Raw genomic sequence first — 27,301 nt, 5'->3', positions numbered from 1 at the left:
GATAGAGCAACAGCAGAAGCCTTCCTTGTTCCCTTCCTGCTACTCTAATCATTATGTCTCGTCTCCGGCTAAAAATGACATCCAGGGAAAAAGAAGAATTATATCCCATGATGTCTAGTCTTGTTTCTCTGGTGAAGCTTGCTGAAGGGGGTGCTAACAAAGGCCAGTGACTGTGACTTGTGATGGGAGGTGAGGATCTCTCTTCCTTGCTTCATGCAGGCCAGAGAGAAAAAGTGTCTGACAGTGGCCGTCAGTGAAACCGGTTGGATTTAACCCAAGAATTCCGAGCCTTTCAGCTTTTTGTAGCTCAGAACGTTTATCTTGCCCTTCACATCTACTGAGATAGCAAAAGAATTATTGGTTTTAAGCTTTAAGGTTAAAAATAGAGCAAGGAGGTAGTTGCTGAAAAGTGAGATGAGATCCTCTTGGCTATTTCAGATGGATTTAGGAGTGTTTTGAAGAGTTGGGTAATTCCTCTGCCAAGACATGGATGATGGTGGCTGTGTAGGGGCTCCCCTCAGAGCCCTTTGCTCTAGTCTCTTCTACGCAGCTTTGACTCTTCTGTTTGCTGAGGAATTGGAACGTTCAGGCTGGAAATCAAGTAATATTTTTGTGCCTTAAACAGTGGTGTTTCCCGTTCTTAGAGAAGTGGAGAAATTGGTTGTTCATTGGGTTTGGTTTTGGCTGCTGCTTTTGGAAGCATCTGTAACACTTGGCTTTAGGAAACCTCAAGAGAAGCAGAGGAATAGTTGGAGTTAAAGGTTTTCTCCATTAAGGAAGTTAAATTGATTTTTTTTTTTTTTTTAACTGTATTCTGAAGCTTCTCACATCAGGTTTTTGGGAAATGTTGTTTTCCAGTGGCTAAAAACCAGCATGTAGTTACTGGAGGGCTAAAGGGGTGAGTGGAAGGATTACTAGCTGCTTCTCTGGAAGTGTAAACTGTATTCCAGCAAAATGTGTTCTGATGTTATGAAGTGTAGCACTAAGTTGAAACTTGTTATGAAAGTGAAAAGCTGATTAATTTCTGTTACCAGGATTTTTTCTCTGGCATGACGTGACTTGTTTTCTTGGGATGGGTTTCTTGCATAGCAATAAGCGTTCCGTTATATACGTTAATATTAGATTCATATTTAACTGTCACTTGCTCACTAGTTATGGTTTGAAATGAGTTTTCCTTTTTAGCTGTGTCTGTAGCCTTTCGTTTCTTGAAGCTATCTTCTATGAAAAAATTCCTATACTAGGGCAGAAATTAAAAACAATCTTTTCATCAGCACCTTTATTTGGTGACTGGCATCGTTTTGTTTGTGAAGCTATGAGTGGTTTTTGCTGTGAAACAACTTCGAAATGATGTTACGAAATTCTGTTATTTTCGGATTCACAGCTTGAATATGTTTTTAGTTTGTTAAAATTTCCAAGCTGCTAGCCAAAGTAACTGAAAATTTGAAATTCCGTGCTGCGTTCCTTGTAATGCTGCCAGCAAACATGAGGCCAAAATCTGCCCTTTTGGACTTTTGGAGACTGACACCGCAGAAGCTGCTGTTGTCAGTGAGGTTTGCGTGTTTGAGGAAGGCATTAGTTCGCTCGGCAGCGACTTGCATCAGACATTTGCTTTCTAATTCTTCAGATCAGCATCCTGACCTCGACACCACCGTTAGTGACACAGCAGTGGGGTTGTGTGGGAGTACAGGGCAGGAGGAACATAACCTGGGTAGATCTGGGAGAGGGGAAAATAATTCCTGCGACTTCCGTTGCTCAGGTATTAGCAGAAGTTTCAGACTCATAGAAAGCAGAAAAAAAAAAACTTCTCTCTCATTTTGTCGAGAAAAGACTCGCGTTTCTTTTAGTTTAATTAGTTCAACTTCAGTTCCTTAGCACTGAAATACGCAGTTGTGCAGGCTTTTGACCTACTTGACAAGTAATTTTTATATTTCATGTAGCATCTCATTAAGGAACTTGGGAGAGGGAAGAAGATATTTATCCGGACGAAATATCAAAGAATAATCTTTGCAATGCCTGTGAGCTTTTGTTTCTGACTCTGTTTTTGTGTTTACTCCAAGCAGAGATTTTTTTTTTTGTGCTGTGTCCTTGAAAGCAGAAGGTGTTGTAAAGACTGATTGCTGTGAAAGAGGTTGAAGAAATGCTGGGTGTAGTTCTTGTGCCAGTTTGTAGCATGAGAGTTACTAACTAGACTTCAAGATTTTTAACCTTTGGTGTAGTAGAAATGAGCAGTACTTTCTTTATGGATGTTTCCTGTATTAACTACATCTTTACTTCCATTTTTCCAAACATATGCTGTTTGTGTGCCTACTGCCTATAGATGAGGGACATGGAAATTAGCTCGAGAGTATTTGAAATTATTCTACTGGGTTTAATTCCTCTGCTACTGTCCTCTCTAGTATACAGGGTTTTGCAGTCCTTGTTTAGACATAGCTTACGATTGTTGAGAAATATCCCCTAAAATCATCCTTCTGTGGATAAAGAACTGTTTAATTGACCTAAATACCTTCTGCTTCTGTTGAAAGAATATTGATTTTTTTATCATCATTTTTTTTTTCTTTTGCTGGGCACCTCGCTGTGGAGTGACAGCTTAGCTGGTTTGAACAGTTATGTGTGTTTCAGGGTAGATTGCTGTAGTACGTGCAGCAAAAACCCGTACTGAGGTGGCTTTATGGTGAAAACTGGAGAAATAACTGTAGCTTTAGGCTTCAGACTCAACACCTTTAATTGTAGTGTATTTCCACCTCGAAGGTATGAGAGGAAAAGAGCAATATAGTGCAGAGTGGATAGTGCAAGATGTGGCCTCTGCAGCTGTATTGCAGGGTAGGATATTCGCTGGGTTTTCGAGGAGGGTGTTTCTCAGTTATTGCAGAAGCTCTGGAAGTTTTGTGTCTACCTAGTCTGTGGTGTGAAATCTAAAGTGGGTGAAAGAGGGGGACAAATGAAAACCAGCCCTTGGGAGATGTGTTGGAGTTCGAGAGAGTTGGACCCAGGAGGGCTTGTGTCCGCACCCAGCATCCTAGACTGCTGTTACCTCCAAACCTTGTGCAAAAATAAAAACGAGATTTGTGTATCACACTGGCAAGTGATGCTTATCGCTGTTTGTGTGACTATCACAACTTCCATGCTGCACGTAGTGTCTCCTTGTTCATAGAATCGTAGAATGGTTTGGGTTGGAAGGGACCTCAAAGATCATCTAGTTCCAACCCCCCTGCCATGGGCAGGGACACCCTCCACTATACCAGGTTGTCCAAAACCTCATCCAACCTGGCCTCGAACACTTCCAGGGATGAGGCAGCCACAGCTTCTCTGGGCAACTTGTTCCAGTGCCTCACCACCCTCACAGTGAAGAATTTCTTCCTTAGATCTAATCTAAACCTACCCTCTTTCAGTTTAAATCCATTACCCCTTGTCCTATCACTACAAACCCTTGGAAAAGGTCCCTCTCCAGCTTTCTTGTAGGCCCTCTTTAAGTACTGGAAGGCTGCTGGAAGGTCTCCCGCAAGTCTTCTCTCTTTCCAGATCTAAGTTAGATTGTGGCTGCTCTGAAAGATTTGTCTAAAGATCTAAGCACACCTGTGGAGGCTTCAAAAAGGAGAGGGCAGAGGAAAGGATGGGAAACATCTCCTTCGTGTAGTCCGGGAGCCAGGGAAGAGGTTCAAAAATGGGGACATGATCCGGCAGAACACTTGATCTTTGCTAAGTGAATAGAAATCACGTTGCAGTTTCAACTTATAGGCTTTATTTCTTTTCCTGCTCCTGTGGAGTAGGTTAAAAAGATGAAATTGGGTTTTTGCTGCCTGTGCAGCACTGCATCCCCTGTAAAACTTAACATCTGTATTTTCTTTAAAGTAGATGATTGCATCATGAAAAGCTTGATTTTTAAATCACCATTTCTGGTATTTTGTTTCCTTCTTGTGCACAGGACTCCTGAAAGCTCTGAGTTACCTGGGGTGGGGGGGAAAGTGTTAGCAAGTTAATGTTTTTGTATTTTTTTTTTTTGCATTTTTTTGATAGTTACCGAGGATTCTTATCCACATCCTGATATATCTTTTAGGCTGTAGCTGACTGCCAAGATAAGAGGGTGAATTGTTAAATTTTTCCAGGAGAAGTTGGTATAAGTTCTGAGAAGAGCTGAAAAGAAATAGAGGTGGACACCTCTGCTTTTTTTTTTTTTTTCTGAAATGAGGTGGGAAGGTGGTAATACCTAGGTTTGTTTTTTCACTCAGTAAGCTTAGTGTTATGAAATTGGCCTTAGGTTCACCATCAGGAAATTTATGCTCTTGGTCCATTTGAGGTGGTCTGTGGTTTGGTTCAGTGTTTCAGTGCAAGAAGCTGATGGATAGATTTTGATTCTTTGTAGCTGAGCACGTACCAAATTTAACTTTTGGTCATCCTCTGTGCTTGGGTCCGAGAAGAAATCAACGGTGGTGTTTTACATCTTACTCTTACATGTGGTGTTTTGTCAGTCTGCTGCTTTGATAGGTGGTGGGATACCCAGGATTAAACTTATCTGGGTACTTGGATTTAAAAGTAGTAATGTTTTATGGTGTTAAGTACCATATTGGCAGCACTGGTCTTGTGCAGAGGACAAAACTAAGCAAGAAAGGAGTTTCTTGGGCAGAGGACAGGTGACTTGGTTTTCCTGACCAGTTCACTTCTCTCCTGTCTCCACAAACATGTACCCACTAGGAGCTACTCTGAAAGCATCTCACTTTGTATGCTCAACAATCAAGTGCAAAGAAACTGTTTGAACAGGATGATTTGAGAGCTGTAATGTATAAAGTGCGTGCTTAAGGATATTGAAATCAGTTATGAATTGCATATTCAAGGTCTCTTTGGATCCTTTCTAAAAGTCTCTTCTCCTGATGATTGTTCCTAGAAGTTGTCATAAGAATTTAACAATAAGTTCATAGACATGCCCTTTAAAATTTAGAAAATGGTGTTTGAACATATGCTTTGTGCCCAAACACATTGCAGAAAAAATAATAGATTTAGTTTGTTGGAAATGTAAATGCTTAAGAACCTTTAAAAGCTGAGGAACAACTTCAAGGCAATTTTTTTTTTATTTCCTCAAGGAGTAGGTTGGAAACACTTTAGTTCAAGAAGTTAATCTCTGTGGTATTTTATAGTGGCTTGATAGACAACAAGCAATTTCTCTGTGGCAAAAAGAGTTTCTGTGGAAGGGAGGAAGTAGTGGACTCTGTGCTGTTGCTGGTAACTACTCATTCATCTCAAATACTGTCTTTTCCTGTTTATAAGTTATGGTCAAATAAAAAGGAAACAAAAACATTTGAAGTGAAACCACTTGATTTCAGTGCAGTTTTAAGGAGTCAGAGTTCATGTAAGTTTTCTGGGGAAAAAAACCAAGTCTTCACCTGCAGATTAATCAGTAGATCAGTGCAAGATCATAGATGTTAACACTGAGTAGTAAAGAAGCCTTAGAGGAGAGCCTGCAGTGTGTTTCCTGGGTCATTTAATGTTTTAGGTATGTTTATTCCAATACTCAGATAAAACAGTATTAGCTAAAAAGCTGCACAGATTTAAGCTTTAAAAAAAATTATAAAAAAATTAGATACAGTTTTTAAATTGGAAACTGACAGTTCTCCCTCCCTCCCTCCCTCCTCCACAACTTGCAGACGTTACTAATTTTGTAAAATTTAAAATACCCAAGCTTCTTGTCTTCACCATTAGGGGAAATAATTGTTGCTGACAAATGTGGAAATAAAAAGTACTATAAGGAGCAAATACTGTCGCGAGTATGCTTGTGATTCCCATCCATGTCAAAGCTCGTTGCCTCTTGGAGCTGTTTTAACTGGTAGTATTTTTGCTCCTTTGCTTAAAACAAGCTTCTGCTTTAATGATCTGCTGTGTTAACGCTGCTTGGCACAGGTTGCTTTAAATGACAACCTCAACATGACGTGTTTTTTAACTCTCCTAAGGTTACTTAAACGAGCTAGAACTTATGTCAAATCAGAAATACTGAATTTTGTGTGACCTTTAAAAGCATTTTGTTGAAATAGTACTACGTATAGCCTGATGAGACTAACACAGTGACTGTTTGATGTTTATGCATCCTTTTTCTCCTTTTCCTTTCTCCTCCAGTTCCACTCTTGTCCTGGGGACCTAGCTTCAATTTTAGTATCTGGTATGTTGAACTTAATGGCATTGATGATCCAGATGTGGTCCAGCCGTGCCTCAACTGGTACAGCAAGGTAGGCCTGCATTTTAGATATCTGTTTGTGTGAAGATTACGTTGTAGTCTCAGAATCTTGTGAAACTTCTCTTACTGGAATTACATGACCTTTTCATTTCTTGAGTATCAGCTATTAAAATAACAAACATGCATAGTTAAAACTCAAACCACATGGCCGACATTGACTCTTAAGTTAATCTTTTTGAAATGTATCTGCTTGTGCACTTTAAAAAAAACCAAACCAACAAAACACCCCCCAAAAAAACCCAAAGCAGCACCATCACCACGAAAAAAAAAGAAACTACCAAAAAAGCCTTACTAGGTAGACATCACAAGCAAAACATAAAAGAAGGGAACACTGAGTCAGAGGAGACAATATTAGTAAAATCGTATTTGTATTGGAAGGGAGATGAATCTCAACAAAACCGGATTCCATTTCTCCCTCTTCTTGCCTTTTGATTACTCGTTCTTTTACCATACCAGCCCTTTTTTAGAGCTGTGTGTGATCCTAGAGCTTTGCGGGTTACATGTGCAGCTTTTGTTACAGGATATAAAAATGAGCTTGTTTTAAAGAGAGTCCACCTTGGTGTCTTTCCCATTGCAACTCTTTGCACTTCTGGTATTTCCCTGTTACTGCCTTTTTGCTGGATACTCTGAATCAGAGGGGAGCTGATGCCACTGGACTGTGAGATGAGATGATGTATATCATTTGTCACTTTGATAGACAGAAAGTTCAAAGGGTTCTAAACATTATTTGTGTAGACTGTATTAATAATTGAGTACAACGCATGCCTCTCTTGTGGGAGGGAAGTGCACATTGATGACCAAAATTCATTTTGTTGCTACTTTCTATGCATAGATCTTGTGGAACAATTCATGAAATTCATATTGTGTTACAGAGAAGACATCCTTCCCAGCTGAATAAGACTGGGTAGTGGAGCAGCACACATCTGCTTTCAGAAGGAAAAACTTAAAAGGAGATAAAGATTGTGCATTGTAGCACTGAGGCTCCCTCACCAGTTTATGGCGTTGCCAGTATGGTAAAGAAACCTCATGGCCACGCTATCTGGCTTGTATGTGTTTATACCAGCATCACAGACTTCTTCATGGAGCGTTTAAAACCAGCACTAACAGTCACAGTGGAAGCTGGCTGAAGTGGTACTGTGGTCATTAGTCTGCTGATTACTGGTGTCCAGTTCTGAATAGTCCAGTTGACAGAGGCTGCTGACAGTTTTCTGTGCTTCTTTCTGCTGCCTCTGCACATGGTGGTGTCTCTGGCATTTCTGATCGGTTGCCACAATCGGGAAGCTCTGATTTTTGCGGGATTTTTTTGGTCAGGAGCCATCTGATGATAATGATCTCAGCATCTGGTTTGTTCCATCTTATCTCATGGAATTGACACTTTTCATGGTCAGCATGTATGTAGTGACAGCTTCTTCAAGGGTGCCAGCATTGTTCTTCTAAAGCTTACAACCCTAGAGCAACAAGGCAGAGACTTAGTCATGATCGTTTGGGCTCTACTAGGATCAGTTGCCAAGTTTTTGGTGATGAGTACATGTCTCACTGATGTCCTCCTCTCCCTGTGTCCTGAGAGGCCACTCTTAACTGGATCCAGAGGATATATCCACTGACCCGTATTTGGGGAACGGCAGAAAGGTTGACCTGTTTCTTCCAGTTCTTTGAGATGGTGTGAATGTTTTCATGCATGCTCTTGGAAGTCTGGAAGGCTTTGAAATCTAATAATTCTTTACTGCCTGAGACATCGGATGAGAATAAGGTTGCACCCGAAGTTGCCCATCCTTGTCATTGTATGTGTTTCAACCAACAAAAGCTCCCTTTCCTGAAGGGAGTGGAGGTGTGGACTCAAAGCAGCAGACATGCTCCTCAGTTCCTTCTCCACTGCTTTCTCCTTGCTGTCCAGCTCAGCCTGCTGCCTCCTGAAAGCCGTACCAGCTTTTACTCAAGAGTGGGCATACTGTAGCAACTAATTCAAGCCTTGGAACAGGCTGCCCAGGGAAGTCACCATCCCTGGAGGGATTTAAAAGATGTAGATGTGGCAACATGGTTTAGGTGGATTTGTCAGTGTTATGTTTATGGTTGGAGTTAATCATCTTAACAGGTCTTTTCCAACCTAAGTGATTCTATGATTCTAACTAAGAAGTGGCCGTTAGTTGATGGCTATCACTTTTGTTTTTGATAATGGACACTTAAATATTTTTAGTTCTGCTAGTGTATTTGACCGTGTTAATGTCTCAGTCTCATGCTTATTATGTTTTTAACCATAGGCATTGTTTGCAGCTTTAGATCAAAGCTATTTGGATTGTCATCTCCTTAAACCTGTAGGACAGCATCTAAAAAGGAGCCTTTAATATACTTTTTATGTACCTTTTTGCATAGAAAAGTTTTTACATTTGACTTCTGAAGTGCTGCTATGGTGTCACTTAAATACAAACTTTTATGCTGCATCAAGTGGCCAACCTGCAACCAACAATCATTTCATGGTTTGTAAGCCCAATCTCTCTGTCCAGAGAGCTCAGTGGAAATATGCCAAGTCCGAATCTCGTCTTCTGTCTAAACTAGAGGAGCTGAAAATGCAGAAGCTGGTTATTACTGGTGTGCAGGCGTCCTTTTCCTTGCTCCCTTTGAGCAATAAAGCATCTAATGTGGTTTTGGCCTTGGCTGATGTAGGTGAACATTTGCTTAAAGGCAGTGTCTTGGGTATCTCTTAGGAAAAAAAAAGTGGGTTTTTTTTCTAGTTGTGCTGTAAAACCCTGTTTTACCTTTAATATTACTCTACCACAGTCTAGCATTTTTATCGGTACATGTCCTTGGCCTTTTTCATGTGGGCTGGGAACTGATTTTCTAAAAATGCATAGTTCTGGCTATTTGCAGCTGTGAAATACTGATGGATTAAGAACTAAAAATACAGCATATGGCCGTGTTTCTTTTTAGCCGCTTCAGTTTGAGATTCTTGCTATAGAGCCATTATTTTGAGAGCACTAATTTTTGTTGAATGTTAGTGTTAGTTCCAGGTTTTCAGAAAGATTCTGTTTATTTAAATACCGTAAACTTCACTTTTAGCAGTGATTTTCATTTAGGAGTAAAATCTCTTGTCTGTAATTTGATCAGTCTTACAGATGCTGAAGTTACATTTGCTTTTTACCACAGTGTTAAAGATGGTAATTGAGGTTACTTTTCTCTTTAATGCCTTAGAATTTAGGTTTGAAGAGTCTATTTAAAATAAGTGGTTCTGCTCCTTATCAACTTAAAAATCTGTGTTACTTACGCATATTGTTAGCAGCTTTGAAAACAGGGTGGATGATTTGGTAGGTTAACAGCACAAGCTGTAGCTCTTACTCCGAGTTTACTATTCCCTCAACATTTCTGTGCCTGGATGTTTGACCCAGCGTGGGCTTCTCTAGCCTTTCTCACCCCTTCCCACAGCTGAGTTGGAAACAGGCAAATTTGGCCCGTCTGCCGTATGAAAGCAGGGGTTCTGCTTCAAGATGCACGGGAATATTTGGAAAATAAAACTTCAGCATGCACATAAATCTTTGGTGCTGTTGATCTGAAACCCTCGCTAAGCCACGGGGTTTGGGGTCAGCTCTGCCTTCTGCCTTTCCGTTGCAGTGGTCGTTGCAAGTATTCCTTTTCTCATGTGTTGTGGTTTTTTTTTTTTCTTCTGCTTCTAGAAAAGCTGTGACCTACTTACTCTTCTAAATTATTTTGTTACATAAGAGTCATACAATCGAATTATGTAACACTGATAGCAAAGGCTTTTTCCTGCTCTATGCTTCGTGTAGGCCTCGAACAGCGGGGCCAAGCAGATGGGGGGAATAATGGTGACTCCAGAGATCTGGGACGCTGGGTGCTCTCCTCTTGTATGCTTATTAAACTGGATGATCCCAAGTTGTATAATTTCTATACTATTGGAAAGTAAGTGCCTGCACGGCTTGTAACGTCTTTGGTACAGCGTTCCTCTGTAAGCTCGTGAGTGATTCATGAGCAGCGTGTGTCAGATAGCCTGCTTCTGTCTCCAGGCAGGTTCACAGGTAGCTTCCAGCAATGCTGGTAAATGAAAAATCTACATGTCTCATAGGTTTTCTTGTGTTCCAGTAGTACCGTGAACAGGAAGCCATTCGCCTTTGCCTAAAGCATTTTCGTCAGCACAACTACACGGAAGCTTTTGAGTCGCTGCAGAAGAAGACCAAGATTGCTCTGGAGCACCCTATGTTGACAGACCTGCATGACAAACTGGTACTGAAGGGAGACTTCGATGCTTGTGAAGAACTGATAGAAAAAGCTGTGAATGGTAAGAGAATCCGAGAGGTCTGGTATATTAATTAAAAAATACTGCATTGAAATGTTACTGCTTTGAATGTTAATGCACTTAGTAGCAGAACTGGCTAGTCCATGTGCTATTTCGTATCTAGCGTGGAGAACTATCAGCTTTTGGACTTGTATGTGTGTGATGAAGGCTAAAAGTTCAGTCATGAAATCTCTTTATCACTGCTGCTTTTGAAGTCCTGTTCTCCCAGAGGTGACAATGTGGTGCACTTAGGACTGGGTAAAGACAAGTTCTTCATGTAAGTGGCTGGCAAGCTGAAGGTGGGCTAACTATCAGAAAAGTCACTGGAACGATTAGCAGGGGAGCATAAAACATGTGAATTCTCAGTGATGATCTATATCATGATTTCTGGTTAGAGCTTACCACCTAGTTGGTGTTTCAGCACAAGTTCTCAGCTGTATTTGAATGAGAATGCTGGCTTTGCCTGTGGGGAAAATATCCCTTGAAGAACTGTGTAGAAGTCACAGTGAGAGACATGGACATGGGCAGCTGCTTTCATTGTAATTACTATTAATTTTCAACTTGGAAACTTTTACCTTAGAACACTGTGTGTAAACAGCTCTCAACTCCTAAAATGGGGGAGATGCGTACTTTCTTTTGATAGAATGGGGTGCAAAAAGAATTGGGCTATTGCACTGAACTGTCTCCCAAGGACCTGTGCAGTGGTTTTGGATCACAGTGTGATAAACAGAGATGCTCTTGGTTCTGAGTGTAGTACTTGTTGGCTATATGCAGTTGCTTTTCCTGGGAAGCTTGTACTGTCGTAAGAAGAGAAGCTTGCATCTCATGCTAGTACAGTTAGGGGCTTAGTGGACCAATTGCATGGATGTCTGGCACCAGAGATGCCTTTTTTCCCAATTCTGGGCTGATCAGTCATTTTGTAATACCTTTTGGGTAGATGCTTGACTCCACCAGTGTGGTTTATACCACCAAAGTTGCAAGTGGTTCTCAGGATACGATAGAAATTATAGCTTTAAAATTCAGTTAATCTTCAATGAAAATCCACCATCTTTTTGTGAATAAACTGTTCAACTATGCAGAATGTTAAGGAGCTTATTGCAAAAAACGCGGTAGATGGCTTTCTGTGGGTTTTGGCTCAAGGTTTCTCAACTATACAGATAAAACAGCCGAGCTCTGCCCTGCACTGAGCTCCCTGAGCCGCTACGAGTGTTGAGAGTGAGAACTGCCAGCGTTCATCCTCGCCCTCCTGAGACAATGTTGTGTTGTTGGCTGGCATGGGAGCATCAACAGCTTCCTGCAATGCAGGGGCATTTTGCAACTGGCAGCTTCCTCCGGAATCGTAAGGGCGAGTGAGGGTTGCAGGATGAGAAAGCAGCAGGGAGCTGTGGCTGGCTGTTAACTGTCTTGGCAGTGTTTCTCAAAGATAGGAGTGCTGGGGGGAGCTGATGAGCCCACCAGGATGAAGCAGGATCTGCTGAGAGCCAGAGGGGTGCTGTATGCTGATGGTGATGATTTTGCCAATGCATCGGTCTCCTGCCTTGGCTATGGCTTAATCTTGTCGGTGCCTAGAGGCTGTCCTCTTTCCACTTCATTGCAGGCTGTAGCAGAAACTATTTCTTGAATAGAATTTCACTAGAAGTCTAGAATGTGCTGAATAAGTTCTCTCAAAAATTGACTTTTGTTTTGAGGCATTAATGAAGTGAATGTTTGTGGCCTCGTTTTTTGAGCTGTAACATGTTGATTTCTTTTACTACTTAATATTTAACATACTGCATTTATTCTATCCAGCAGTTTTCCCCTAGGACTTGAGCTAAGGTGATGCTTCTGTTTCCCCTTGTTCATTGAGAGTGGGGTTACTGTCTGCAGTGTTCGGCTTTTCCAGGTGTGGATGCGCTGGCAAAGGACTCTCCTGGTAGAAAACTGTAGGTCTTGTATTGTACTGTCTGACAAATGGAGGCTTGCTTCTTGTCAGATTTGATGTGAATAATCCTGTTTCCCTGATTCTTGTAATTGTGTACGTTTTCAGAGGTTGGGGAACTCAGCATCACTTAAGCAAGCCGGAGAAATATGTTGTAGCTTGTTTTGTGAGTCCTTTTTTGTTCCAGCAAGTACAGAAACAAGTATTTCTAGTAACAGACTGTGGATACCTTAGCAGGAGGGTCTACAAGTAGCGTCATTAAGTTTTGTCACAGAAAACAGAATAATATGCGTGAGGGTGTTTATATTGCTTCCCTTTAATCCAGCACCTGGCTAGCTGAAGTTAAATGTCAGTGTACGCATCTCCCATTGCTCTGTTGCTCATCCTTAATGATTTTGCTTGTCTTTGAATACATTAACTTTCCTTCCCCCATCCTGCAGTTCTTTATGCTGTCTTCAGCTTTTGTACCCGTTTAAGGCTCTGTCGCCTCCCAGCACCCTTTGGAGGGAAGTGCACTCTCTCCTGAGACTATATCCCGTATTTCCTTTCAGCTGACACGACTACCGGTTTGTACTAACTGGGTCAATCCTGCCCTCACTCAGGACAGTGTGTCCCCTGGCCTCTCGCTTGCTGGCACTGGTGCTCGTGCTGCCACATGGCAAACCAGGTCAGGGAGCTGATCGAGCTACGATGAGGGAGAGGATAGGGCAAACCTCTTCTGCCAGCCACAAAAAACCTGGAACTGCAGCTGGAATAGTTTGACCAGAGTTGTATAAGATGACAGTCAAGTCAAGGTATTGAATGTACCTGATATTTAACAGCTGGATCATTCTTCTTGGTAGGATGAGACTAGATGTTTTCAGCCTTCCACATGTTCTCCTGTGGCATTGCTGCCATCTGCTCTCTGTGGTCCTCCACACTCACCTGTCCTTACTCGCTTCTGCATCTCTCTCAAGCTCCTTTGGTTGAAAGAGGCTCGTTAGCACCCAGCGTTTTTCCATTTCACTTTCCCAGCAGCTTTGTAGTGAAGTCTCCATAGCTTGCTGCTTAGTTTCCAAGGTGTGGGTGTTCTTATGACTGAGCTCCTCTTTGTGTTGTTTTTTCAAAGAAAAGCAGATTAACTTTAGTCCCGTGTACGGTCCGTGTAGTGTAGTTGATGTGTAGAGTTAATAAGAGATACACGGAACCTTAAATTATCCCTGAAATCGTTCAGAGTGAACTGTTCTGGACACGAATATGTGAACTTCTGCCCTCCTGCTCACTGCCTTAAAGGAACAAACAGAAGTGCAGTGAGGGTGTGTGAGATGCTGCATACTCAGTTCAGCCTGGAACGTCTTCTCTGGAGGCTGATATTTGCAGTGGTAGGTGTTTAAGAAGTGAAACGCACTGCATCTCTTGCAGGCTATTTCCATAGGCTTAGTCATGTAGAAAAAGAGTAGGTGGTCAAGAATTAGTGCTAGCAGAGCTAAACTCTTGTTCTTTTGCATTGCTAATGATGAACGCTGTCTTCCACCTCACATCACCAGATGATTTCTTTTGAGAGCTCGGTGGCAGGCAGCCACGCTTTTCCCGCAGATTCTTTTGACTTGTGCATTACACTTAGAAAATGGGCAAATGGAAACTCTGGCAGCTGCCTGACTTCCTCTCAAAAATAAAAGGTTCCCTAAATCTCAGCTGGTTCACAGACTTGGTTCAAATGCTTCACATTTGGACTCATTCCTATAGCTTTCAGACTGCCTATATTATTGAAGAAAAAAAATCTGCTTAATATTCCTACAGAGAGTATGCAGAGTGCAAATTACTTAGTGGAACTGTTCGCAGCTACTGTAGGCATGGAAAGGAGCTTGAAATGGATCGAGGATCCGTTGGTTTCATATTAGTATTCCGGGGACCGAGGTGTTCCTTCTGGCAGTTCTCGTGTCAGTATGTGAGACGTGTTTATCTGTTGACAAGTCGGCCTCATACGACGAACAAGTTGTGATGCACAGCCTGCAGACTCGAACGTCTCCCAAAACTCGGGATGCACAGGAACGGTTGTATTCTCCTGGAAACTCCAGACAGACGCACGTACCTTAATTTTGCCATCAAATACGTTTGGATTTGGTTCCGAGAAAGTATGGACACTGGCTTGCTGCTCTGTAGGGCTGGGATGTATGGAGGGGAGAGGCTTGGTAGGAATCCAAAACCTATGGAAAGCAGATGATAGGCCTTGTGCAGAAGAAGCAGATCTGAAGCAAACCTTGTTCCGTTTTTCTTAAGAAGAAAGCGCAAGGAGATGTTACAACTTTGAGGCTGGAAAAAATTTCTGCATTTCCTTGTTGCTCCCACGTCTTGAGGAAATTGTTGTGTAATGGTTGGATTTTTACGTGGTGTCATCTTTTTCTGCTTCAGCTTTTCTTTAGAAGGATTTTTGTGACTACAATAACCTCAATCTGTTTAGGTGGTTTTGGTATTTTTTTTTGATTCAAGAAAAATCTTAAAAAACCAAACCCTAACACTCAGAAATTGTGGGCTACATGCCTCTCTGACGTTTTTTCAGCAGTGAGGTGAATAGATTTTAGTAATACTCTCCAGACATGTATGTTGTCTAAAAAAGAAACTTAATACAACTTTTCCTTGTTCCTGATTGGCCTCAGCAGATTAAATATTTTTATCTGCGATGTTTGTCCTAATCCTTTCTAGGTAACTGGTAATTGACTGACAAAATAAAGACTTTGATTATCAGGAGGTAGAATTTACTAAGCTTAAACCACTGTGAACTTCATGTTGTTACATCCGAAATGCGTCACAACTTGCTACGAAGGACTTGAAAATAGTACAAAATAAAAGTACCGGTTTTGGCTGTAATTTTAGAGAGTAAACATGGACATTGACATGAGAGGAACATGGTTTAGGGACTCTGACAGTGCAGGGTGAATGGTTGGACTTGATCTTGAGGGTCTCTTCCAACCAGATGATTCTGTGATTCTATGAGAGGCTTCTGGGGCGAAGGAAAAGACTTCCTTTAAAATCTTGCACTTAACACTTTTTTTTCTGCAGAGGACTTGAGATTTATTTTAAACTAGTGATTCACTAGTGGAATCAGCTGACAAATCTGAGCAGACCTAGATCTGATCTTCAGTGCCTTTGCAGAAGCTTTGGAGAGCTTTTGGTCAGCAGTGCTGTCCTGGCAAGAAACGTTAGGAGTGCGTTAGACTAGGTCTGGCATCGGATACAGAACCCACCTAGAAATCCTCCTTTCTTTTTTCCCCGGTGGTTTCAGACAGGTGGTGATTCAGCTTCCAAAACAAGCTGCTGCTGGTTTGCAGTGCAAGTAGAACGAATGTGGAACTGCTCCCAGCAGAAAGAAACATTTCTGGGAAGCAAGCTGGAGTATTTCCAAACCAATGTCCCGTGGAAGACAAGAAGCATTATTAAGAGGCTGAAGGCACAGTAGGGAAGGAGCGTCATATCTTGACAAGTGCAGCCTGTGGGTGTTGAGCATGGGGGAGAGGTTAAATCACCCTTTCAGATCGTATGTGGTGTAATTCATCCTCTGGAGCTATTTATGTCCAATTATCTGTTGGCTGCCATAGGGATACATTCGGTTTTGCCTTGTGTCTTGCAGACCGAACGCTCTAGCGATAACCAAAAGGCTGGATTTCTGTCTAGGTTTGTGGCTAGAAAAATCTGCCTGAGTCAGTGTGGGATTTCTTACAGCGCACGCATTTGTTGTGTTGGGAGTTGGCTTTTCTGAATCAGAATTAATGAAATCTCAAGTTTGAAGCCTCTTGTGTCTTGCCTCAACTTTGTAAACGCTGAAGAAGTGGGAGTTAGGAACTCTAGTCTTAAAACCAAAATAAACCACTTTTCTACCTAATGCTGAGCAAACTTTTGACTTTCCTCAATTACCTCATGCTAGGAGAGAGCTGATGTTTTTGGCTCCAGGACAGGAGAAAGTAAAATCTGCCTTGCCTTCACAGAGTGTTTCATTTGAAAAACTTGCACAGCTGACTTTATAGAAGTTGAAAGTAGTTTTGTATTTTAAGACCAAATTCAGCACCTTTCAGGAGCTCTTGAGTGCCCTTATTTTCCTATTAGAGGTCTCTAAATAGAGTATTAATCTTCTCCCGGGAAGTACTTGCTGGCTTGGGTTTTAATTAAAACCTGGATTTCAGTCATGACAAACTACGGGATGCCAGAAAATGCTTTAAAATGTTCTTTGAATGTTGTATCATGCTTAACAAAGGTTTTTACCTTTTTGTAAATAAATAGGGATGTGTGCAGTAAGGATTGTTCTTTTTTGTTTGTATGCCTACCAAGGGATTTTCTATAAATAAATGCAGGCTTTCATGATCTGTTAAATTCTTACCTCAAAGTCACGATTACTGGGGCTGGAAGAAGTAAAAAGTATTAGATGCAACTTAGTAATTTTGTTTTTCCTTTCTCTGCTGGGGAATGTAAAACTAATTCCCGAGCAAGTTTGCCAGGTACTATTCTACCAAAGACCATAGCTGCTGTGTGTTACATGATTAATGACCCCGAATGTGTCCTACATCCGAGTGGTGTATGTGCAGTGTAGTGTTTCAGTATAAAACCATGTAAATCTGTCACTCGAGTCCTCAGTCTGCCTGTGGTACTTATCACTGTACTAGTGATGTAAACGGGGTGTCTGAACTCCCGATTTTTTTTCAGGTAGTGCATAACTGAACACAGGCTAAGAGCTGGGACTGTTCAGTCTGGAGAAGAGAAGGCTCTGGGGTGATCTTCTAGCAGCCTTCCAGTACTTAAAGGGGGCCTACAAGAAAGCTGGGGAGGGACTTTTTACAAGGGTGTGTAGTGACAGGACAAGGAGAAATGGATTTAAACTGAAAGAGGGCAGATTTAGATTAGATCTAAGGAAGAAATTTTTCACTGAGAGGGTGGTGAGGCACTGGAACAGGTTGCCCAGAGGAGTTGTGGCTGCCCCATCCCTGGAAGTGTTCAAGGCCAGGTTGGATGAGGCTTTGGGCAACCTGGTTTAGTGGAGGGTGTCCCTGCCCATGGCAGGGGGGTTGGAACTAGATGATCTTTGAGGTCCTTTCCAACCCAAACCATTCTAGGATTCTATGAAATGCAGAACAACCGCTTGTCACAAGGAGCTTGTGTCTTGAAATGGTGTGGTGATGGGTGGGATATAGCCAGGTGAGCAGTGGTCAAGAGACTAACCATTAGCAGCCTAATAGTTTGTGGTGCCTGCACAAGGTAAGGAAGGTGGGTTTTTAGATGTTTGAACAGCAATACCAACAAGTTTGCTGAACGCTTGCGAGGTCCTTCCCAGACTGAAGAGCGTTCTAGGAGAGCGTAGGTGTTATGAATCTCCTTTTCAAAAAATTACCGTGTGTGATAGGCTGATAACATGTAACCAGAATTAGGAACTGACCTCTCGACGCTGAAGAGGTGACATGTGGTAGGTGTACAGAGGGAGAGAGGAAGGCACAAGGGGAGCTTGGATAGTGCTGGAGTTAATGCTTCTTACAGAAATGCTGCAGTTGGCATATCTGACCAGTTACCTAATGCGTCTTCTGTTTCTTTTCTTGCTTAACTCTTGAAGAGAATGTAAACTATTATTTTGTTTTTCATCCAGTGCTTCGTTGTCCCATATCGTAGCTTTTAAACAATCTGCTTTTCTTCCCTTTTCTTCTTAGATGAAGCTCCAGAGATGGTGCCTGACCCAGTTTTAACTTAACGTGTACTGAAATGGTTGAATTTTACAGGCTCTGGCAACTTTCCTTTCGCTTAAATAAGGGGGAGGGATTGTATCTTAATTAAATACACCACACTGGAGATTTATAGACAATTGGCATGACCTGGCAGGCAAACTGGGTAGTTCTTGATTGATCTAGTAATGAGTATTCTTTTTATTTTAGTGCTTACACATTTATTCATTAACAAGTTTAACAAACTAACTGACACATGTAGGGAATTTACTTAAAATGAAGGCTTTGGAGTAGCATACTGGATGGAGTTAGGTTGAAGTTACCTACGTTGAAAGTGATTTTGCTTTAATGGAAGTATAAACGTTTTCTACAGTAAAATTTTTGTTTTGCAGATGGCTTATTCAATCAGTATATCAGTCAACAAGAATACAAACCTCGCTGGGGGCAGATCATCCCCAAAAGCACCAAAGGTAAGGACATTTCTTAAGATATAACCCATGTACTGCCAGTTCTGTCTTGTTCCTTTGAGGACACAGAGCAAGAAAATGATGAAAGCAAACTTCCTCTAAGATAGTTGTTCTAGGGAATGGTTTTGTCCATGGAAAACTTGGCATTTGTCTGCAAAGTCAGTGAAATGCAACCTGGTTTCTGGTTGAGGACGGAACACTAGCTGTAACTTCAAGGATAGCTAATAAGTTCAGAAACAAATTTTGGAGTGTAGATTAGGCATTGGGGCGGTTACCCGTGTGACTGGATTTAACTTATGGAGTCAACTTAAACGTATGGCAAAGAGTGGCAAATAAATGCATTATCTTAACAAGGAGCATTTGAAATTTGAGATGCAGATTTTGAAGTCTTGGTCTGTTAAATCTAAACCGCAGAATCTTTTTCCCTTAACTTCTGCCTTGAGAGGAGACTTGTAGCAGCAGCCTTGACTGCAAAGCACAAAAGTCACTGTCATGCAACAATTGTAGGATTCAAGGTGACAACTGCCAAACGTGGAGCACCGTACCCAAACCTCTTGGGAAGGGTTAGCTATGAACACAAGCAGATTTCTCTTCCAGCAGAATGTGGGTCATCTTTCTCATGTTGCTTCCCGTAAATGACACCTGTCCTGAACGCTGAAGAAATCTAAAGTGATTGGAAAGCTGCCTTAATTGGACAGTTGGAATTCCTTTATATGTGAGAATAAGTAATTTGTGCGAATCTAGCTATGCTATATCTGTACCATTACCTCTTTGCTTCCATCCCTTGGGTACATTGCCCTTTCATTTGAGTATGTTCTCACTGCTCAGCCCTCAGGCAGCTGTCAGGTGGGAAGAGATGGAAGGGGAGCAAAAGGTTGTACGTGTCCCCACCATTGGAGAGCTCCAAAGCTCACACCTCGTTTGTGTGGACACGTGTGCTTCAGGAACCCTCAAGCTTTGTTCTAAGGCTCTCAGGGTTGCAGTAGAGTTCCGTGTTCACTTAAGGTATCTGTACTATCAGTCACCAAATAATTCAGCATAAAACTGCACGGAAGAATACTACTTGGGAAGGACGTGCTGATGTTTAAAGAACACTGAGTTACTTAGTTGCTCTGCTTCTGTATGCTGTTTAGGCCATACGTGGGGTTGTATCTTTCTTTGGTTTAAAAATCTTACAACAGAAAACTCTTCCCTTGCTTTTTTTTGAAGGGGATGGGGAAGACAGCCGACCAGGGATGAGAGGTGGCCATCAGATGGTTATAGATGTTCAGACAGGTGAGTAGTTGCTAAATTTCTTGACTAACTTAATTATTTAATCTGATATTTTTCAGATGAATATGCAAATATGTTTTTCTTCAGAGACTGTCTTAACTTCAGGTTTTGAGGAAAAAAATTGTGCTTTCTGATAGTTGGATTAAATACTCTGCTTTCTCTTTGGAACTATACTCCAACTGCCTTTCTGCCCTGCTTCTTCCCTGTTAGTTCTCTCTTACCCCTTAATTGTTGTCTTGTCAAAACTAAGAAACCAAGAACAATTGTTTTTAATTTTTTGTCCCTCCTACCCTTTTTGAACAGGAGTTTAAACAAGAGGAGAGAAATTAGGGATGATAATTTCCCTTATCTGCTACATACTATGCTCTTTGGAACAGTGCTCAAGCAATAGATTTGATGTGTTGAAATGTTCCTTGTATTTTGGTTAGAGTGGCTTCTGACTTCCATAGTGTGCAAAAAACTCCTGTTAAATTTAATTTGTTAGACTTTTTTTACAAAAATATTTCTTTCATTAGTTTAAAGAATGATTCAGCCTCTGTTTCAGAGAGCCTGCAGAGAAAAGAAAGGAGGGGACATAAGTTCGGATGATTGTTGGACTCTATGATTTTCTGTATCTTTTGTTTGCTTTGCTTTTATTTAATCAAATTTGTGTGGTACGTCATTCCTTGCTAAAATAAGAATGCATCTGCCTGCATCTTTGCTAAGTAAATGATTTGTGTGAGCAAAAAGGTCGTTCTTAGGAAAGGAGAAACAAGATTGAGGTACGAGTAGCAGAGAGGAGCATGGGGTGGCATTGAGGCAGTTGGCACAAAATTACCACGGCTGTATCCGTCGTGATCATAGGGACGGGGACGGAAGCATGTGACAGGACAGTTAGTACCTTCCAGAGTAATTTGCCAAGTCATAGTGAACAAGCAAAAAATGCAGCAGTAGCTGCAGTCTTTGGCTTTTACTCAACGTGTAGTTACTGCTCTGGAGGAAGCACTCGAGTTATTTTGTATATGAAAGCAAACTACCTTTTTGTTGTTGTTGAAGAGGTTTTGAGATTCGTTAGAACGAGCTGCTGCTGGGGGGTTGCTGGTGTTTGCCTACAAGAGGAGCTGTGAACGCTCCCTAGTGGCCTTGGCCAATAAGTAGACAGTGACTTTCACAAACGCGGCGAAGAAACACGAAGCTTGTCGACTTGGAAATGCTAGTCCTTTACACCTCCTGAAAATAATACATTCATGGTAGCGTGAGTCTTCATTTCCATGCCTGTTGGTTTCCTGAAGTCCTAGGAAGCTTGTTATCTCTGCCTTTGACTGAAGTGTTCACTATGTTTTAACAAGACAGTAAAAAAAGTCGAGTTCCCTTTTTTTTTCTTGCACGAAACTGGCTGGAGAGCACCTGCAGAGGTAGAGTCCCAGCATGGGAGAACTGAATCTCCCTCTGTCATGCTAGTCCATCCTTGCTGCAGCTCTATCCAGTGGTGATGAGATACTTTCAGAAAGCTTCTCTGTGAGATATTTGGGAAATTGTCCTTAGTTTTGCTTCCAGGCATGCTGAGGCTTGTAAAAACATAAATGTTTTTGAGATTATCAGTTCTGCTATGTAATTTGGCTCATGAACAGGCCAAGGGAAGTTCTTGGTGCTGTTATTAAAACCAACTGTTGCTGTTTGCTTGGGATATCCTTTTGAATATAGGTAGTGTTTAATGGGACTGTTGGAATTCAGCCAGTTGTGTCGGGACGTATTTTACAGACTAGAGCTATAAAGCTCCCTGGCTAAACTTGAGCAAATCTAGCATTAATGGAAAAAGGAGCAGTGGCTTAGTCTTTCCCTGAAAGATATCCTCCCTTCCTTACCCACATGCTTGTTGAGTTGTTTTTTTTCAGAAGTCTTTGGCAACTGAATTAAAATAAGCTGACTTTGCACTCCTCATTAGAGGGGTGAGGTCCTTTTTAAAAAATGAATATTTTATTCAATTTCAGTCTTTTGGAAATGAAGTAAAAAACTGAAATCACGAGGAAATAGTATAAGGAGGTTCTGAGGTTCTGCCTTTTAGCGTGTTTTATCTTCCAATTAGTGTAGGCTGAAAGTAACTGGAAGCACAATTCCAGCATCTAGACTGCAGATGTAGATTCCAGCATCTCGACTGCATTGTAGACACCCCATCCCTGGAAGTGTTCAAGGCCAGGTTGGATGAGGCTTTGGGCAACCTGGTGTAGTGGAGAGTGTCCCTGCCTATGGCAGGGGGGTTGGAACTAGATGATCTTTGAGGTCCCTTCCAGCCCAAACCATTCTATGGTTCTATCTCTGCTGGCAACCAGTCACTTTTACGCTTGTGGTGGGTTGACCCTGGCTGGACATCAGGTGCCCACCAAAGCCGCTCTGTCACTGCCCTGCTCAGCTGGACAGAGGAGAGAAAATACAATGAAAGGCTCGTGGGTCGAGACAAGGGCAGGGAGAGATCGCTCAGGAATTAGTCATGGGCAAAACAGATTCGATTTGGGGAAAATTAATTCAATTTATTTCCACTTAAATCAGAGTAGAATAATGAGAAATAAAACCTAAATCTGAAAAAACATTCCCCCCAGCCCTCACTGCTTCCCAGGTTTAACTTTACTCCCAATTTCTCTACCTCCTCCCCCAGACCGGTGCAGGGGGACGGGGAATGGGGGTTGCAGTCAGTTCATCACATGTTCTTTCTGCTGCTCCTTCCTCCTCAGGGGGAGGACTCCTCACAGTCTTCTCCTGATCCAGTGTGGGGTCCCTCCCACAGGAGACAGTCCCCCATGAACTTCTCCAACGTGAATCCTTCCCACGGGCTGCAGTTCTTCACGAACAGTGGGTCCTGCCAGTAAACCTGCTCCAGCGTGGGCTGCTCTCTCCATGGGGCCAAAGTTCCTTCCAGGAGCCTGCTCCACTGTGGGCTTCTCAGAGTCACAGCCTCCTTTGGACATCCACCTGCTCAGGTGTGGGGTCCTCCATAGGTGCAGGTGGATATCCGCTCCACCGTGGGCCTCCATGGGCTGCAGAAGGACAGCCTGCCTCACCATGGTCTTCACCACAAGCTTCTAGGGAATCTCTGCTCCAGCACCTGGAGCACCTCCTCCCCCTCCTTCTTCCCTGACCTTGGTGTCTGCAGAGCTGTTTCTCTCACATATTCTCACTCCTCTCTCCGGCTGCAGTTTCTATTGCACAGTAACTTCTTCCCCTTCTTAACTATGTTATTCCAGAGGTGCTGCCGCCATTGCTGATGGGCTCGGCCTTGGCCACCAGCAGGTCTGTCTTGGAGCCAGCTGGTGTTGGTGCTGTCGGACGTAGGGGAAGCTTCTTGCAGCTTCTCACAGAAGCCACCCCTGTAGCCCCCTGCTACGGAAACTGTGCCATGCAAACCCCAGGCAGTGCTGTAGCTCTTCTCCATCTGATGTTCATGCTCTTAATACCTGTTGCAGCTGTCTGAGAACAAGTTCAGTGTTCTTCGTGCTTTGAAAAACGCTTAACACAGTTTGAGATGACAGTGTAGGCGTTTTGGGAGACAGAACTGAGAATGCAGCCTGATTATCTTCCTATATAAAAAAAAAAAAAATTGGGAGTTGCTGATTTTTGCAATGTCTTCCATGCTTTTAATCATATTAATGCTCAGACTGGAATGACTCTGGATGGCTTAATTAGGAAGTTGTTTTTAGGATGCATATGCAGAGACATTTATGAAGAGGCAATCCTGGTTATAGTTGGAAGCCACTGTTACGTACTTCAAAGCTTTAGACTGTAAATGAAAACAGGCAGCTTACGTTATTTCTGCTTTTTCCTGCAAGGTGCATGTCTTGTGTAGCTCTCCATATGGGAGGCTGGAGAGTTTTCTGCACTTTTCTACAAGGAAGGGAAAGTATTTGGGTAGTCACAACCCAGGTGCGCAGATTGAAACAAAAGTATCCCCAAAATACCAGAAGTTACCCCAAAATTACCCAAGAAGGTACCATGTTAAATGCGCTGCGTCAGTCCTGCAGAGCTTTACTGCTGTTTTTGAAGGCTGTGGTGAAATATTCAAGCAGGAAAATGCAGGCTTGTGTATCCCACCGTGTTTCCAGATGCGTTTTGGACAAGGATGCAGGCACCTGGCACTGGTACCTTGATTCACATAACTTTGGTTATGACCTCTCAGGCCTTTTTATAATTCAGATATGACATGGGTTTTGAAATACCAATGCTTGTTCTGGAAAGAAGTGGGAATGGGTAAGTGAATTGCCAAATTCAAGTTTTAAGGAATAACGTCTGTGCTTTAGAGGAGTGTATGTACTGTCTTTTGGAGATTTGGTTTGTAATTCCATAGTTAAAGTGGGATTGTTCTCCTCTGCTCTTACAGGATAGGCACATTTCTATGTGAGCAACAGTGTAGTCCATAAAGCAGTATAATTTATTTTGGTAACAGTATTATAGACTATATAGAAAATTTCTATTAAAAAAAGGAATCTTTTGTGATATATCCTGTTTGTTTAAACATTTGTCTTTTATTTAATTTGGATAAAGCCTTCTGAAGTTTTCTGATGATCTTTTTAGAAATAATAGCTAAGCAACCAGGGTGATTTTTTTTTTTTTGTCTGCATTTCTCTTCTCTTTGGCAAATGAGACCATTTTTTGGAGGAAAATATAAGTGGAATGGTCTTTATTGGTGTGTTAACCCTATTCACTCACCGAAGTGAAGCTACTCTAATTTTGGTTGTACATTATTTTGCTTTACATTTTGTAGGAATGAATTCTACTTACTTCATTCTATTAAATAAATGAGAATGAATCTCCCACTGTTCCCAACCTACAGATTCAGAGCAGTGGGCACAGTGTGCCCATAGTATTTGTAGGCAACACAGTGGAAATAGTGAGGCTGGCTCAAAAGCATTATGGAAAGATGAAAAAGATGAAGTGAGAGCCGCAGACATGCAGAAGGATGCTGTTTTGCCTGAGGAAAACACTGCTATCCATAAGATATTTAAAGACAGGGCTTCTGTACAAGATGAAGAGATCTCTGAAACAAAACACAGATGGCTTCTAAGCTCTGAAACGCAAACAGCTGCTGAATCCGGGAGGTTTCTCAATTTCATGGTGCTTTCACATTTGAGAGGAAGACTGTATGCCTATCCAGACCAGCCCTAGCCTGAAAAGACTCACATCCAGCCACTGTCTACACTGAACTGTCATTCAGAAACTGGGTGGTGTGACACTTCAAGAAAGTTTAAGGTCTGGCTTTATGGTTGTGCTCGAACTGCTCCTTACAAAGCAGGCAGTGCTGCTTGCAGATAACTAAATCCATGGTTGCTATGTAGGGAAGTGATGTTCTTTCATAGAAGGCTTTTGAGATGTCTTATGCCAACCGCGTCCTGGGCCGCATCAAGAGGAGCGTGGCCAGCAGGTCGAGGGAGGTGATTCTCCCCCTCTACTCTGCCCTCGTGAGACCTCACTTGGAGTACTGCGTCCAGTTCTGGAGTCCCCAACATAAGAAGGACATGGACCAGTTGGAGAGGGTCCAGAGGAGGGCCACAAAGATGATCAGAGGGCTGGAGCACCTTTCCTATGAGGACAGGCTGAAAGAGTTGGGGCTGTTCAGCCTGGAGAAGAGGAGGCTCCGGGGTGACCTTATAGCGGTCTTCCAGTACCTCAAGGGGGCCTACAGGAAAGATGGGGAGAGGCTGTTCAGGAGGGCCAGTTATGATAGGACAAGGGGTAATGGTTTTAAAATAGAGGGAGGTAGGTTCAGGTTGGATAATAGGAAAAAATTTTTTACCATGAGAGTTGTAGAACACTGGAACAGGTTGCCCAGAGAGGTGGTGGATGCTCCATCCCTGGAGACGTTCAAGGCCAGGTTGGACAAGGCCCTGAGCAACCTGATCTAGTTGGAGATATCCCTGTTCCTTGCAGGGGGGTTGGACTAGATGACCTTTGAAGGTCCCTTCCAGCCCTAACCATTCTATGATTCTATGCCTAGATTTTTTTTAACTTCTGAGATGAGTCCTTCTTATTTCTAGGGACACTGATTCTCAGATACACTCTTAGCAAGTTTGAGGTGGTAGCAGATTTGAAGGACAGTGGCTGATGAACTAGAGAATTGGGCTGTGAGTCAAAGGGACCCAGACAGCCTGCAAGGAGAGCCTTGTGAGGTTCAGCCAAGAGAAATGCAGAGTCCTGAACCTGGGATGTAACAGCTGTGTGTAATAGCATAAACTGGGGACTGACTGCACGGAAGGAAGATTTGCAAGGTGGTAGACAGCTGAATGTGCATCAGCAGTTTGGTCTTGTGGTGATGAAGGCCAACCTCCTGCTAGGCTGTATGAGCAGAAGTACAGCCAGCAGGTTGAGGAATGATGGTGTTCCTCTATTTGGTACTTGAGACCACATCTGGAGTACTGTGCCCAGTTTGGGCTCTCTGGTACAGTAAGGATGGTGACAATCTGATAGTGAGCCCAGTGAAGGGCTGGAGATCATCATGTATGAGCAGTTGCTTAGGGAGCTGGTTTTGTTCTGCTTGCAGAAGAGAAAGCTCATGGGAGGATCTTAGAGCTGTCTTCAACTAGCTGGTGGAAGAGCATGGAGAAGATAGCCATTTGGTGCAGAGGTGTAGGACGAAGGGCAAAGGACACATTGCAGAAAGGGAAATTCCAGCTAGATTTTAGGAAAAAAATAATTGTAATGAAGATGATCAGTCATTGGAGCCAGGGGTCCAGACAGTCCGAAATATCCATCTTTGGAGATATTAAGAGTGTAACTGAATAATTCCTTGTGCAGCGTGGTCTGTTGCTGAAGTTAGCACTACTGTGAGGGGTTTGGGAGATGACTGATGGACCAGATGACTTGCAGAGGTGTTTTAGGTGTGTAATTCTTGCATATTCTATGGAAAACTGCTCTAGCAGAGACACGGAAATGCCATTTGACTAGTGTTTAGTTAAATATGTTACTAGGATTGGGATGTACTCATTGTACCTGTTTATCAGAAGGTAAGATCAAGGATGCTCAGGCATACCAAGCATCTTTTATCAGCTGGAGTTAGCAGAAGTTAGAAAAGCTGACTTGGAGAACATAAATGAACCTAGACTGAAACTATCCCTGGATTCTTGGTATTTGACAGGGATTGGAGAAGGCTGCTTTGCATACTTTTCTGAAAAACAGAACTTAAGGATGATGTTGACAGGAAATACATTTATTTTTGGGAATGTATGTTCTCTAATAATTTGAGGAGTGCTCTGGCACCTTCTAGTCTTCCAGAGAGTAAGGGAAGAAAAGAATTCAGACATTATAGAAACATTTTTTGACTGAGCAAGCAGTTTAGAAATATTCACAGAACATACTTAATTCAAAGTGTTGAATTTATATTCAAAAATAAACGCGGAGGAGATGAGGTTAAAATGCTGGAGGAGAAATTTGATTCCCTAAATGTAGCTGGTAAAAGCTTTGGGTAACTGTAACTGCTTTCCATGTTTTTCTTGTTGCCTT

The 27,301-nt window shown here is 42.3% G+C and overlaps 1 protein-coding gene across 1 annotated transcript in view; it reads left to right on the top strand.

Moving 5' to 3' along the window:
- MKLN1 (muskelin 1) overlaps positions 1-27,301 on the top strand; it is a 106,833-nt gene that overhangs the window by 26,808 nt on the left and 52,724 nt on the right. The window contains exons 5-8 of the mRNA XM_086609758.1: positions 6,103-6,212; positions 10,313-10,505; positions 18,491-18,568; positions 19,775-19,840. Coding sequence (XP_086465884.1) covers positions 6,103-6,212; positions 10,313-10,505; positions 18,491-18,568; positions 19,775-19,840 — 447 coding nt within the window. The remainder of the gene's footprint in view (positions 1-6,102; positions 6,213-10,312; positions 10,506-18,490; positions 18,569-19,774; positions 19,841-27,301) is intronic.

This window comes from Tauraco erythrolophus, chromosome 4 (genome assembly GCF_009769465.1).
Source record: "Tauraco erythrolophus isolate bTauEry1 chromosome 4, bTauEry1.pri, whole genome shotgun sequence".
Lineage (NCBI taxonomy): Eukaryota > Metazoa > Chordata > Aves > Musophagiformes > Musophagidae > Tauraco > Tauraco erythrolophus.
This window is presented reverse-complemented; position numbering and strand designations above follow the sequence as displayed.